Consider the following 16,230-nt stretch of genomic DNA (forward strand, 5'->3'; position numbering starts at 1 on the left):
TGTAAGCTTGGGAATCACGAGTACACATGTCCATGCCTAAGTGCCTTGCACAAAACTAGTCTAACATGTAGCAGTCTCTTCACACGAGCCAATTGTTAAAACTTACATTGCCATTGGAACTCTTTTCAGCAACTTCCAAATGGTGAGGCGTTGATGTGATGACTGTGACTAGGCACCAAACCTCATCGGGCAAAACAACATGTGGTTATTTAAGTTGGACCTATTACATGGCTTATGTGAAGGCAGTTGCAATTTTGCAACTTGATTGGTTGTAAGTTTGGGAGTCGAGAGTCCACCTTTCCATGCCTAAGTGCCTTGCACAATACTAGTCTAATAGCACGATGTTTTTTTAATATTTTTTCAATATTTGCTGAAAGGCTTTATCCTTGGCATAATTATCTGTAAAAAAAACCTTACTACCTCTACTCATATGTAAAATACCTTATGGGCGCCCTTGTTATCTTTCATAGTGTGAAAGGCGTTAGCAAAAACCCTATTTTGCTAACCCGCAACGCAAACCTGCTTTCTCCTTGCGCATTTTCTTCTACGAGTGGGCTGTAGCGGAGGAGCTCTCCTTCGATCTGGCCATGGCTGACCTCAAGAACTGCACCGTGCGCACGCGCAAGTTCATGACCAACCGCCTTCTGTCCCGCAAGCAATTTGTGAGTGCCTTCCTCTTGTCCCTTCTGAAGCCTGCAGATGTTTTAGAGTAAGCAATGGATTTTTATCAAAGTCGTTAGGTTTGCGATGGATCGAGTCAGGGGAGTTTTATGGTTGAAAGCAGTGAATTCGCATGCAGGTTCTAGTGTTTTTAGGGTTATGCAGTGGTCTTAGTGTCGAGCAGAGTTTCTTAGTGGGAGTTAGAGGTTTTGCAGTGATTTTGCTGTGATTTCTTAGATTTTGTTGGATTCTTAGGGGTGAAGAAGTTTATTAGCTTCTGCCGCTTATATTCAAAGCTTGCAGTTGACTATAGGGGATCTTGTGGATTTCAATAGGATTTTCTGCCGATTCAGGGCCTTGGCTGCATGAAAAATCCTGCAGAAATTAAGCCAATCCGAGCATGAAGTAGCTGCACATATCCCAAATCTCATGATTCTTGGCCTACGAAATATAGGTTGAGGATGGCGGAAGTCCTACTTTGTTTTAGTAACCAGTGAGGGGAGCTAGGCATGTGCCTTTCCTGCTTTTTTGGGTCCAGCAATTGTAGAACGTTCAGGAGGTTTCCCAGTGTTGTTTTAAACTTCAGTTGTGGAATATGGTGATTGACACACACATGATATCATTGTATATAGTTCATGGGTGTTTTACATTACAATTTCTGTGCTGATTTGAGAGCATTTGGCATTGTCCCTGTTAATAATGCTACGTTTGTATGCATATGATTTGCCAAAAGTTAAAAAATATCATCCATTGTCCTCCTTTCACATGATAAATGTGGGGATGGGGAAGAGCTCTTTCACATTTAAAATTAGAGGGGATGAAAGCCATGAAAATGGTGACCTACGGTGAGGCATACTAACGCATCTGGGTGCTGGGTGCTCCCTTGATTTGTCAAGAGCTGAGCAAAATGATTGTCCCAGATTGTTTGGCATTCCATTCTGTTTTTTCTCCTTTGGATTCTCATGTATTTACACCCATGGAATGGATGCAAGTGGCATGTAGTAGGATGAGTGTAGGGAGTAAAGTTGTGTTTCCAGGTCGGGAAGAAGAAACAGTGGAGTGTTACCTAAACATCTAACTGTTGTATTTCTGGTTTGTGTATTTGCAGGTTGTGGATGTGCTTCATCCTGGTCGCGCCAATGTCTCCAAGGTATTGTTGATAGTTTGGTCTTGTGTGTCAGCCCTCTAGTGTATATCTTTGTGTGCTTTATCTCTGGGATTTTGTCCTATCAGGCTGAACTGACGGAGAAGCTAGCCAAGCTGTATGAAGTACATGATCCACAGACAGTTTTTGTGTTTGGTTTTTGTCCCATCAGGCTGAGCTGAAGGAGAAGCTAGCCAAGCTGTATGACGTACGTGATCCCCAGACAGTTTTCGTGTTTGGTTTCCGAACTCAATTTGGAGGTGGGAAATCCACTGGGTTTGGGCTTATCTATGACAACTTGGATTCGGCTAAGAAGTACGAACCAAAGTATCGGCTTATCAGAGTAAGTAGCAAACACTGTTGTGTATAGTTCTTTCAACCAGTCAACATGCACAGGGAAGCCTGCTCTAACTCTTGGATATTTTTTGCATGTTGTGGATAGAATGGGTTAGCTACAAAGGTGGAGAAGTCACGGAAGCAAATGAAGGAGAGGAAAAATAGGGCTAAGAAGATCCGTGGTGTGAAGAAGGTATAGCTTCTTTCTTTTATAGGGTTTTATTGTATTCTTCTTGTGAAACACACTGATTTTCGATGTCAATTTTCTGACAAATCGCCTAATTGTTCCAGTCGAAGGCGGGTGATGTCCAGAAAGGTGGCAAGAAGAAGTAAAAGATGGAACAGCCACCTTAGATTGCACTCTTCTGAACCAGATGATTCTTCCTTGTGCCTAACTGATAGACTATTGCTTCTCTATCTAACTTGGTATCTTCAGCCTTGAGTTTCCAAGAGATTTATGTCACAACAGGGAGTGATTATGAGTGCCTCAGATGTTATTGGACCTGCGCTTAAAAATTTTTGTAGTTCATTTTTGGAAAACTTTATTGAAATGGGTGAGATCTGATTAGTAAGCATTGCATTGCCTCTTGGTATCATTTTTAATGTATTTTCTGTCACAAGCTCTTACATCTGATACTGAGTGGTGAGGGTGGCTTTACCAATGATCATTTTCCTTTCATTTATTTTTAATGAGATGCCTAAATAACCCATATCATATAGGGTGTCCCATGGTAGCTTCAGAAGGGAGCAGGATGTCCACAGTTGCCAAACATCTTGGCAGCTCCCTTCCCAGACTGCAGTCCCTCTTGCCACATCTCTCAGCGCCTTTTGCAGGGAGAAGGCTGCACGTCGTCTGAAGCCTCCTTAATTAGCTGATGATTGACAAGTTCATTGTTGGAACAGTAGTGCTCTATAAGCAGATAGCATTGGTGATCAAAGATTGCTGGCTTACATTTCTGCCTTTGTGCTTCCAAAGTACCAGCAAAAAAATTAAAATCATTGCAGTGGGCTGAAATATGGCTTCGAGTGGGAGCTAATTGATCAACCAGTGGTGCTGAAACTTTGCCCCAAAATATGACCTATTTCCAGTCACCCTTACCCTTAAAATGCAATGATGACGGCTTTGAGTAATAAGTGTCCCTGAAGAGGTGTTAGAGCTATATAGGTTAAGGGATTTTTGGTTCAATGATAGATTTTCTCCTCTAGGTTGCGACTAGTGATTGACAAGTTAATTGTTGGAACGGTAGTGCTCTAATAAGCAGATAGCCTTGGTGATCAAAGATTGCTGGCTTGCATTTCTGCCTTTGTGCTTCCAAAGCACCAGCAAAAAAATGAAAATCATTGCAGCGGGCTGATATATAGCTTCAAGTGGGAGCTAGTTGATCAACCAGTGGTGCTGAAACTTACCCCAAAATATGACCTATTTCCAGTCACCCTTACCCCTTAAAGTGTCCTTGAAGAAGCATGCAGTTGTTGTTAGAGCTATATAGGTTAAGGGATTTTTGGTTCAATGATAGATTCTCTTTGTAGGTCGTGACTTGGCCCAACATGATTCACACAGCACGCCTCAATACTTGTCCCCTATAAAATCAAAGCCTATCCTTCTATCCTAGCAGACTTTCATGAGTACCCATCAACTTTTCTTATCTTGAGTGGGCAATTTGATTTCCTTGTATGGTTTGAACACATGGAAGAAATCTTCCAGCTTACTTTACTTTTCATCGTTGTAAAAATTGTGCAACAATACGATGAATGGTATTCTGTGATAGTGAAAAGTGATTGAAGAAGATAGGTTTACTTATACATGGGACTACACCCATGTGATGCGACTAATCACATGTGTAGTTGTGTGTACCAAGTCTTGATGGCTAGTGTGACCGAAGCATGGGGAGAAGAGTGCGAGTACAAGGGTGCACGAGCTTAATTGACAGCTTCTGAATATGGAACATTACAAGGTGCAGTAGGTGTGTCTGGATGACCACATGCAGTCGTATTCATGTCAATCCCAAACAAATGTACCAGTCACATAGGGCTAAGTAGGATTTAGCATGGCCCTTTTACATCCATTGTGTCCTTTTGTTCCTTTCATTCTTCATCGGCATAGCTTGTGTTGGTGCGTAGGACTTGTAAGTCACTTGCTATGTGGTAGTAAACATTAAAAAAACACTTGTTCTCTCTTTATTGGTGTAATCTTGAGCATAATTTGTGTATAGAAAGATAGTGTTGTGTGAAGTTGGTCACACTACTTATTAGTGTTTTCTCACATGGCATAAGAGCTTTTCTTCTATTAGTGCTTTTGATTTGCATAATCACTTTTAGCCAAAGCCATACACTCTTTTTGACTACTATCACTGTATTTCATTTCAAAATAAGTATCATACAAAATGTGGTAGTTGTGTAAAATTAACCAAGCTAACCATAAAGGATAGAGCCTATTATCTAGGCAATTCATTAGGGGTGTTTGGTGGATTAATATTATTGGTATCAAAGCCATGAGAATCCCTTTATAAACAAGTTAAAGGTTACACATTTGGAGCCTTGTAGAAAAATCATTTTTGTAGCTTTTGGAGACTTTTGTAGAAAACTTTCAAAGAAAGTTTTTGTTAGGAAATGTGCTCAAGTAGTTCGAAAAAATGTCATCAAAAATTTTCAAAACCAAATTTTCTTCTATGGCCATCATTTGGGTACTCTTAGAAAGTATTCTATGGTCGTAGAAGAGTACAGTGAAGGTACATGAGTGTAGTCTTATTCTATCCTCTTCTTTTTTATGGTTTAAGGTTTGATCCATGTTTGAAACCCCGAGTGACTTGGCAATGCATATGTATAAATCAATCTTGATAGCTTGGTCATTGATTTGGAGCTCTAGTTTCTTGCTTCTCGAATCATGCCTTACATTACTACTCTTCTTAGCTCTACCCTACCAAGGATTGTATCAAATGGTGGAACACATGTAGCTCACAAATCCTTGTGCATCAATGTCAAATCCCCAAGGGTCTCCTCGAAGAGAAATCCTAAAACACAACCCGAAAGCTGCAACACAAGGCCATAAAACGCGAAGGGAGTGCAAGCGTGACTCACCACCCAACCATGACAACCGTGGGCAAAACCCACAAGACTTGGTTATCCCCACCGAGCCATGAGCTGAGCTAACTAGCAAGATGAATCGACCAATCTCTACCCCGTGACGTCCCATACCGCCACCACGGAGCTACCCTCACGGGCCTCGAGACTGCTGTCGGCCTCGGTTGCATGTAGCACGTGCACGTCTGCACTAGATCAATGCTCCTAACCACAGAGCTCTCGCATAGACTCTCGAGACTTTGACCAGCTGACTGACCTTGGCCACCCTTTTATAGGCTCTTGGTTGGTCACCGGACGCTCGTTAGTCTATCCCTAGTCCAACTCACAAATCAGCCTGCCAACTCCAAGCTACCCCAATCCTTGAAGCTAGTCTTGTGTGCGTGCTGCACATAATAGATACACTCTGTGTACATGACATACTCCCCTTCCTCTAAAAGCTCACTCTTGAGCTCAGTAAAAACCCAGGGTAATCCCTCTGAAGAGTAGTCAGTGTCTCCCATGTAGCGTCCTCCTCCACACGATCCTTCCACTTGATCTTGTATTTCGTATGTAGTGTATACCGCAATCGTCTTTCACAAAATCCAAGAATCTTTTTCGATTCGTGTGGCACAAATGTCATATCCTCGACATCGATGATTTCTTGAGGAGTAACTAGCTGGTGTGTTTCACCCAGTACTTCCTTAAGTCTACTGGCATGAAATACAGGATGAACTTTCACATGAGAAGGCAAGTCCAATTCATATCCAACCGAACCAATCTGACGTTTGACTCAAAATGGTCCGCAATATCTAGGGGATAGTTTCAGAGATCGACCCGTCCGTAAAGTCATGGAATCTTTCGGAACTCGCAAATACACCATCGTTCCTTTAGAGAACTCTCTCAGTGAATGACGTCTATTAGAATAAAATCTATCTCTATCTTGAGCGCTTCTAATAAATTCCTTTGCAACTTGTAACATTTCTTGCATGTCTTGCAAAAAAGTACGCGTTGCATCCTGCTGAAGTCCTGAAAATCCCACGGTAACAGGTGATCTAGGTTGAAATCTGTACATAAGCATAAAAGGATAAAAATTTATACTAGTATGCTTAGTACTGTTGTATGAAAATTCTAACATAGAAAGATAATCCTCCCATGAACCTTGTCTTTTGGAGACATGCACGAAGCATGTCCTCCAAAGTTTGATTCACCCCTTCAGAGTAACTCAGATCTAAAGTTGTTTCTAACTTCTAATAAACAAACCTCCAAAAGTCACTTGTAAACTTAGAGTCCCTATCACTAACTATGTCTTGCGGTAATCCACACAGTCTAAACAATTGCTCAATAAATTGCCTTGCTAATTGCGTAGCTATAACAGTCTTCCGTGTAGGTGAAAATCTAGCCATCTTTGTCAAACGGAATCATGGCCTTGACGTGTTCTAGGTAATCCAGTAATAAAATCCATGGAAATACTTTCCCACTTATTACTTGGGACTTGTAAAGGATGCAACATCCCAACCTGTCGAAAGCGTTCAGCTTTATTTGCTTGACAAATCTGACACTTGAGGACAATCTTCTACATACCCTTTCATCTTTGGGCTTCATCTTTGGCCAATAGAAAGTGTGTCTCACTAAAGATAATGTCCTGTGTACCCCGAGGTGTCCAGTAGAAGGGGCGTCATGACACTTCTTAAGAATCTTGGACCTAATGTCCGGAACATGTGGTACACAAATTTTGTCATTATGGAACAGTAAACCATTCCGAATCATCCACTGGCCTCGCACAACCTGAATCGAAGGCTGCTCAGTCATCGAGTCTTGGTCAATCAGTAAGCTCCCGTTTTGGATCCTTTGCCAATATGGACCAAAATAACTATATCAGTCCTGCAAAGCCCTCTCAATGACTGAAATAAGTCAGTGGAAATCTCGGTGAACAACAAAGTATTCACCTCTCTGATCCGACTAAGCGTATCTACTACACTATTCATGGACCCCTTTCGATAGCGTATTCCAAAATCAAAATCTTGCATTAACTCTACTCATCTAGCTTTTCGTCCTCTCAAATCATCCGCATCACACATACTTGATTGACTGATGATCAATCAATACCACAAACTTGGAGCTATATAAATAATACCTCCAAACCGTGAGAGCCTAAATGACAGCATAAAGCTCCTTCTCAAGGGTTGGCCAATGAGATCGAGTGTCGTCTAGCTTTCGACTCTCGAAAGCAACAGGTCTACAATCTTGGAATAGAGCAGCCCCGATCGCATAGTCATTCACGTCAGTCTCAAGAACATAAGGTCGACTAGGATCGAGTAGTGCTAAGATAGGTGCTTCCTTGACTTTATCTTTCAAAAATCTGAAGGCCATATCCAAATCATTATTCCAAGGGATAGGTTGATTCGACTTATGTCCATGACCTTTCAACAAGTCGGTTATCAGTAGTGTGAGCTAAGGGTACTCCTGCACAGATTTCTGAAGGAAAACAACAAAACCTAGAAAAGAACGAAGTTGTCTCACCCTCTATGATATTGGCCAAGCCAAAACCTTCTGGACTCGGTCATAGTCAATGCTCAACTTGTCTCGTGTGATCTTGTGTCCCAAGTAAATGATTTCTGTCATAAAAAACTCACATTTACTAAATTTAGCATATAGTCGATTCTGTCTTAAAATAGTCAAGACAATCGTGAGGTGTCTAACATGATCCTCAAGAGTACAAATGTAGACTAAAATATCGTCTAGGAACACAACCACGAACTTTCCCAAATATTCACGAAAAAGATCGTTCATCATTTGCTAGTAGAAAGTGGATGGAGCATTGGTCAAGCCAAAAGGCAATACGAGAAACTCGTAATGGCCATACCTAGTCCGAAAGGCAGTTCTTTCGACGTGCCTTTCATGAATACATATCTGGTGGTAGCCAGCACGTAAATCTATCTTTGTGAAATACTTCACTCCCACTAAACGGTTAATCAGGTCATCGAATCTAGGGGATTCTTGACTGTTACTTTGTTTAATCTCTTGTAATCTACACACATTCACTAGGTGTCGTCCTTCTTTCTCCTAAGTAACACAGGCGCACCCCAAGGTGGTTTACTTGGACGGATCTAACACATCCTCAAATAATCTACGAGCTATTTGGCCAACTCATCTTCCTCAGCCTGGCTCATCCTGTAAGGCGGAATGCTAACAGGTTGAGCAACAGGGATTAGATCAATATGATGATCCACTGTCCTTTCGGGTGGTAAGCCCAATGGCAGCTCCTTGAGAAATACATCTTGAAATGAGCTAAGTAACTTCTTTAATTCTTTGCTTTCAAACACACTTCATTCATTAACATCCATAGTAGGTATGAGAAATGAAGAAAGTGGAATCAAGGCACAGTGGAAAGCAATATACAAAGAAGAATCCATTATATTTTTAAAATCAAATGTATTTAGAAGAGGTCCCTGAGATGGATGTATACAATCACATTGGATACAAAACTGGGTGTTCCTATGTGCAAAAGAAAAAGAATGACTAGACCAATCTATCTGGACCTTAAGGGTCTTAAACTACTCAATCCCTAATAGCAAGTCTACATGCTCTAGGTGCATAACATAGTACTCCAGAATATCGATGTAGTCTTGAATTCGGATTGGTAGCTTCTCCACCTTTCGATCCCACACTTACCGACCCGCAGGTAGGCGTATCTCGTAGGGCTAGGCGTTGTGTCCAGACCCAATTTCTATACAAGTTTGTAATTAATAAAGTTGTGTGAGCTTCTGGGGTCCAAAAGAATGTGGATTCTCTTCTTCATAACTTGGAGAAGATCGTGCAAGTCAAAAACCTTAGAGTTGAACAAACAATCAGAACACGAACTAGGGCGAGAAAGTATAGCGTCTGAAGTACCTGTCAAAGACAATTGGTTGGCTGTCTTTATCTTGGGTCGTCCCTCGTTGGTCTTAGCACCCTTCTTCTTCATGATGTAACGCCAGAAGAGAAGTTTACTGGCAAGAAACTTGATTTGTCTCACTTTGTATATGTGTATGTGCCAGATGAGTTGCGTACTAAGCTGGATTCAAATACAAAAAAATGTGTGTTCATTGGGTATTTCCTTGAGCAAAAAGGATATAGATGCTATAATCCTACTACACTTGAATTGCTGGTAAGCAAGGATGTTGTATTTAAAATAAATAAAAACCTCACGGAATGACTTTTGTAAAAGCCACACATAAACCGTGAAAAGCCACACTAAAAAAAACCACCCTAGTCGTGTTTGAAATAAAACACGCTACCTTCGTTTTTTAAAACCCACGCTGCATGCTTTTTTTTTTTCCTACATTGTTTTTCAAAAAACGTAAGGTTCTTAGAAAAAACGGAAAGCAACCAAAGCAACCGCGGAGGGCTTAAAAAAACGGTGTACTAGCCACCTGTCGACTGCAGCGAAGGTCTTCGCCGTCACCTGCGAACAGCAGCGGTCGCCCGACTGCATGTTGTTTGCCGACAGACCTAGCGGCTTGTTTCTCACGCACAGCCGACAATCGACAAGCTCTCTACCTTGTTGATTCACACAGTCGACAGGCTCTGTAATCTTGCTGATTCACACAGCCGACAATCCCTCTTCACAAACTGTCCAAGTCGACCCCTTTCATCTCCACCACCCAACTTGGGTTTCGGCGATGTAAATTAAATAAATAATAAAAAAGACACGTTGAAATGTGGAAAAAGTAGCAGTAAACATAAAAACAGTAGCCATCTCGAACTCATACCTTTTTCTTTGACCTCTTTATTCTCTACCTACCAACTTGCATGTTCTTTGAGGCATGGATACCACTGTCAAATCCCCAAGGGTCTCCTCGTAGAGGAAACTTGAAACACGACCAGAAACTTGCAAAACAAGGCCATAAAACGTGAAGGTGGTGCAGGCCTGATTCACCACCCAACCATAGCCGTGGGCAAAACCCACAAGACTTGGTTGTCCACACCGAGCCATGAGCTGAGCCAACTAGCAAGATGCACCACCGACCAATCTCTACCCCATGACATCCCATACTGTCACAGATCTACCCTCGCGGACCTCGAGACTGCTATTGGCTAAGGCTGCATCATGAAGCAAGTGCACGTCTGCACTAGATCCAGGCTCATGACCACAAAACTCTCGCATAGACTTGCGAGACTCTGGCCAACTGACTGACCTTGGCCACCCTTTTATAGGTTCTTCGCTGGTCACTGAAAGTCCACACTTGGTTGCCCGCTAGCTAGGGCGTCCCCACTTAGACGCCTGCCCGTCAATTTATCCCTAGCCCAACTCACCAATTAGCGTGCCTAGCTCCAAGCTACCCCAAGCCTCGAAGCTAGTCTTGTGTACGTGCTACACACGATAGATACACTATGTGCACATGACAAACAACTCCAGGGAATGATCCCTGCATGATTGGCAAACTTGATGGAAAATCAAATTGCAATGTAGCCTTACAAGAATCACACTCTAAAGCTCTTTGATTTCCTTGCAATACATTAATGTCCAAATACTCAAATCATCAACTCCTTTAAAAGAACTTCCATGTTCTTAAGAGGAACCACCGTTGCCTTATGGATATCTTGATAACACCCCAAGAGAAATCTTCACCAGAAATTTGTCACTCCAGTAAATTTGTCTTCTATTTCTCCACTTCTTTCCAAGGGGTTTAAATTTATTAATTTTCTCTTAAAAAAGTCGGCTGGGATTGAGGTTCCAACCACCCACTTCTCCCCTATTTTGTCTGTTTATACTTACCATCCACCCTTAGTATACACCAAAGTGGATGGACTTGGTGAGCGCCTTTTCTGATATTGCTCTACGGTAAATCTTTGGGTAAATAGTTCATTGTCTGCTTTCTTTAAGCATTTTACAACCTTATGCTCCCATTGCATTTCATTACAAGCTTATGCTGCGATTGAAGTGAGTAGCTTGAAGCAGCTTGCTAGTGGGTGTCCTAGGAGGGAATCATGAGGCTCAAACTAAGGCTTTGAACAAGAAAGCAAAGGGCTGATCAGGTGTGAGTGCAACCGGCACGGAATTTTAAAAATATATGTGAAAGTGAGAATAGAAAAACAAGCAACTTTACAATTGCAACTAAAAAACACAAAACTTGGAGTAACAAAAGAGACCACTTTGTTTTGGAATATGTTGCAGCCTGTATAGAAAATATGTAGGCATCAACTCCTCCATACACGTGCATAAATCCAATGAATTATGTTTCTATACACAGCATGTTAAACAATTAATGCGATCACCTGGTGAATATAACAAAGAATTGAAGGCTTGCAAGCCTTTTTAAAATTACAGGTTATGGCAAGTATAATGCTTATTTACATGAGACACTGTCGCCACAAGGAGAGGTCCTGCAATGGCTGCTTTTGTGAGAACTTCTTTGTCTGTATCCCTTAGAGGCCTAGCAGCATTTGTAGCAATGCACATAGATATATCAGACATGACATAGTTGCAAGAAGAAACTTGCTCAGCCCTCCAAAAAGTGTAGTCAAAAGATAGTGCATCCTTCTCCATATCCCCGTGTCGCTTCCTCAACAGCTCTCTAGACCTCTCTCTTGGATCTTCCTGATTATGTTCATGTTCTTCTTGACCTGGTGCCACCCGCAAAGAATCCCTCAGCCTCGTCACTCGTTCTTGCCGTGCATGTCTCCAACTGTCTGTTTCTATTGATCTTTCCACTAAAAGCCCAGGAGATTCTGAATGCAATGTTTGGGATTCCCTGCTTGACCCTTCAGTTCTAGTTTGTCCCACATCCAGTAGAAGGCCTTCTGCTGATTCAGTTTCAAGTGTGTCACAATCCTCGCCTCCATCTCTACTAGTCTGTGTGTCACTCATGGTTACTTCATGGTCAACACATAGCATGCCAGAGTTGCAACTTTCATCAGGTGAATCGTCACATGCACTTCCTGCTTGTGCAACTCCATCCCCACGTATCTGTTCATTCCCTTCCTTTTCAGCTTTCCCTGTGAGCATTAAGAACTTATGAACACATACATCCTCTGCAGCACCAATGCTGAATAAATTACCATCCCCCCTAATGCCTGCAGGGAATCGAAGACTCTTTGAATTATTGAATTTCTGGCATCTCTTTAAAGGATGCTTGTTTGTTGAATCTACATTGGCGTCTCTGTTAGACCTGCAGCCTTTCGACCTGTGATCATCTTCTACTTCCTTGGCATGGTTATCATCCAACCCCTGTAGTTCCCTATCCCAACCTCCCACACAGCTGAATTGGTATAGCTGCTTGGTGTCCCTTCCACAATTCACTGCTTTGAGCTCCTCTTCATCTCCTCTGAGCTCAGCAGCAGATTGGGCATACCAGTCACGACCATTACACGTGCCTTCATCAAAGGCTTTGGATAGACATAAACTAGTACATGTCCCTTGGACAGTCTCCTCTACAAATAAGTCAGTTTGTTGATCATGTATACACCCTAAATACTGCTTATCCACATCAGTAGCTCCATCCTTCAAGTTTGCTAAGGATGGTAGCAAAGAACTGCCTGTAATTAGATTCTCATCTTGAGCTTCAACAAGATCCTCAGAAGCAAGGGATTTCTTGTGTCTGGTGGGAGAATTACCATCGACACTCTGAAAAACAGTAGAATTAGATGCTTCAGAGCAGCTGCAATCACCACACATTGTCAAGTCCATACTCGAAGAATTGTGAATGGAAGAGCTGCCCCCAATCTGAACATATTCTAGAAGTTTTCCTTTTCCCTTACAAATCCCTGCGTTCTTTGGAAGGAAACTTTTTGACATAGGTAGATAACAAGATGAAAGCATGGCATTGCAGCCACTCTGAAGCTCCCCTTTTCTCCTCCTGAAACTACAGACCCCATTGACTGGGTAAACCAAGTCCTTGCCCTTCCTTTCTTTAACTTCTGAGACATCAATACAGTGATGTCTCTCATCAACCCGCTCACTATCCCCCACTTCCAGAGTTCTGCCCTTGATGTCATCTCCACAATCTAAATGACTCAACTCCTCTGTTTCTTGAGGACAATCGTCCCCAACAACAAAATCCAACACTCCCTCTACGTGTCTTGGATCTGACATCTCAGATGCTCTATTGTCAATTCCCACATCTTGAATGCTATTAAACTTTGTAGCATCAATACCCCCTGCAAAGTACCCCTCTTTTTTCACCTTGCCAATGGGAGACTTAGCTCGGTCCTCTTTTATGGCCTGCTTTACTCCACTATAACATGGCTCCTTTTTTCGTGAAACTTCTTTGAACTGAATAGTTGATCCATCCAACTCTTGAAGGTACAATGCCTTAATCTCCTGTATATGATGCTCCCTCAAAAATACTGTTATGCTTTCCACCATGTCGACAAGCAAAAAACTCCTCAACTCAGGGAACTGTGCAACAAAAGCCGGTATGGCATCTCTCAGTTCATTGAGACCTTGGACAATGGCAAAATGAATAACAGGAAGCATGCGTTTCAGCACATCATTGCTAGGTGCAATCACCTGGCGAAGACTAAAATTAGATAGTTGCTTCCTCTGCCCAGGCTCTCGAAGAAAGGATGCATCCAACGGAGTGTAAGCAAACTTATTTCCATGTTGCTTCCTGTCACCATAGATGTCTTCCCTGTTCTGAATCTCACCACTTCTATGCCTTGCAATACCACCTCTTTCCCCTTCCTCTTCATCACTTTCAATATCACTCCAAGCATCTGAGCTTCTGCTTTCATTTTCTTCCCTGTGTACCCCCATACTGATGCTGGTATTACTTCGTTCCAAGAGATCTCGTCTCCTGGCATCTGTCTCCATGACTCCTTCCATAGAATTGCTTGGGCCAGACCAATTTTTACCTCCCTGCTGTAATCCATTTGCCTCTACAGCATCATCTAGTCCCAAGAGTGAGAAGTCAAGTTCTGAAAAGTCCCCAGACTTTGCAGCCATGAATACAAATTTCTCCACAGAGCCTCCAATCTCAGCATAACGCATACATCTTGCCCAAGAAGGTGGCTCTTCCTTTGGCTGCCCAACTCTGACTACAAGCGACTGAAGATTTCTGAATGCCTTTACCATGGAGTAGACCTTACACAGCCTTCCCTCATAGGATGAGAAACTGCCAGGGCATAAAATTGAGAGTGATGATACACGAACTGCCTGCTGGTGAAATGCTTTTGAAACTGACATACAACGGACCAGAGATTTGCAGTCAGAGATGCAAGAAAAAATAAGCTGAATGACTTCATTGGGAAGGCGATCAATGTAGTTGGTGTGATTATCCATTATGCAGTCTGCAAATACACCAAGCAAATCAAGGAAACAGATTATAAGAGCCATCTGCAAGTCACACTACTCTACAAGCAGCCCGTCAGATACGGGAAGGCATGTATTCATGGAGGTATTCTTGTGTCTTGTAGTCTTGGTTCAAAGAAAAGAATAGCTGCCCGCCTACAGAGCACCTCTTCTCCATGGGCAGCCCAAAAAAAGCCTCCTCGAGCAACAAAGACTACATTCTACTCACCTTGATAACTCGTAATAATTGCAGGGAAGACGATGATGAAGTAGCATGAAAAAATCCAGTTGGAAGTCGCACTTGTGTTGGGTCAAGCTGTAAACAAGGTTAGCCAAAACCTCAAACGATGCTCTTCTCTCTACAGTATTGCACAAATTGCACTGAGAACACACGCATGTGATGATGAACAAGCCATGAAGAGGTCATATGCTGCCCTGATTGCAGGAACAGTGTGTATGTGGGCAATCTAAAGACAAGAAACTGTGGTATCTCATGCCTTGTATGCGTTGAACATACATACAGAGAACTGCTTGGAGCTGCTTGACACTTTCAAAAAATGATGACTAGGGTTTTTAGTTGTTGCCCAACGCTCTTGCCCCAAAGCAGGGTAAGGTCGGCATGCATAGGCAAAAGAGGCGAATCCTTGCACTCCTTACGAGGGAAAAATTCATGCAAAGCCATCTTTTGTACTCTTATCTGCAACGGCAAATTGGAGATGGCAGACTAGGGTTTCAAACAGAATCAAAAGGCCGGATTTATGCATTGAGTAGGGTTTGTATAGAGTTACAGCGATCCTGAGACCATAGATCAGACTAGGGCTTCACAGAAGAAACGGTTTCAGAGAAAAAAGGGCCAGTACTTAGTCAAATGGGGAGCCCAAACAAGCCCGAAAACACAGCTTAATAGCGTATACTATTCTTGAAGAGTGAAGCCTTTGAATCTGCGGATCTGATCTAAGGTTTTCTTGTTGCAGATGTCTGTGTGCTGCCGCCAGCTTCAATAAACATGCGGGTTTTCACTTCCAAGGTCCAACCTCTCCATATGCAGTGTTATGCACAGTGAACTGCTGTACAGAGCCAGCTTTCCTCGAAGTTTCGTACAACCAAAAGCGGGGTACACGCAGAAATCACGGCTAAGAAAATGGCCATTTGAAATTTGATACGATAAGCACCCAAAACATTTTTTATTTTTGCTTTGTATTAATTAATTTGCTTTTTATTTGGATCGCCTTTGTGGAAGAAACATATCAACGATCATCTCTCGTTTTCACGTGTCCTCCATGTTTTTGTGTTCTCTCTCTCTCTCTCTCTCTCTCTCTCTCACACACACACACACACACACACACACACACACACACACTTTGGATGTTGCGTGAGAAAGGATTTTGCTTTCTCTAACGTGTGGACATGTACATGCATGATAGGAGACTAGGAGTTTTCTGGCAGATCATGTTCACTATGAAGTCATATGAAATCGGATCTCGATTCTCCTTAGAATCTTCCTATTAGTTGGGGAGTGGACCTCGGGGAAGGAAGGGCCACGGGGGGAACTTGTGAGGGGTTGAAGGAAGCAATAGGAATGGTGATGCCGAATTCGTAGGGGTGGGTGTAGAACCTTAGGAAATAGCCCATATACCCGGTAATTACCTTAGATAGTCAAAGGTTATTAATTAATGCCCAAGATAAAAGTGTGAATAGACACCTATCCACTACATTTGGTCCCCCATGTTGCATAGTCTTTAGCCCATTTTTGCAATCC

The 16,230-nt window shown here is 42.4% G+C and overlaps 2 protein-coding genes across 2 annotated transcripts; one reads left to right on the forward strand and one right to left on the reverse strand.

Annotated features, from left to right (window-relative positions):
- The first annotated feature begins 470 nt into the window (after positions 1 to 470).
- Positions 471 to 2,715, forward strand: LOC147605835 (small ribosomal subunit protein eS24z-like). Its single transcript, XM_086792307.1, has 5 exons — positions 471 to 662; positions 1,769 to 1,810; positions 1,977 to 2,147; positions 2,247 to 2,333; positions 2,432 to 2,715. Exons 1-5 carry the CDS (start codon positions 588 to 590, stop codon positions 2,471 to 2,473), a joined length of 417 nt encoding a protein of 138 aa, XP_086648433.1. The 5' UTR covers positions 471 to 587; the 3' UTR covers positions 2,474 to 2,715.
- An 8,620-nt stretch (positions 2,716 to 11,335) lies between these two features.
- On the reverse strand, positions 11,336 to 15,600 carry LOC147605836 (uncharacterized). Its single transcript, XM_086792974.1, has 2 exons — positions 14,701 to 15,600; positions 11,336 to 14,470 (listed from the first exon to the last, which is right to left on the reverse strand). Exon 2 carries the CDS (start codon positions 14,460 to 14,462, stop codon positions 11,505 to 11,507), a length of 2,958 nt encoding a protein of 985 aa, XP_086649100.1. The 5' UTR covers positions 14,463 to 14,470; positions 14,701 to 15,600; the 3' UTR covers positions 11,336 to 11,504.
- Between the last annotated feature and the right edge of the window lie 630 nt (positions 15,601 to 16,230).

This window comes from Cibotium barometz, chromosome 58, assembly GCF_041138505.1.
Source record: "Cibotium barometz isolate CiBa-2024 chromosome 58, ASM4113850v1, whole genome shotgun sequence".
In the NCBI taxonomy this organism is placed as follows: Eukaryota; Viridiplantae; Streptophyta; class Polypodiopsida; order Cyatheales; family Cibotiaceae; genus Cibotium; species Cibotium barometz.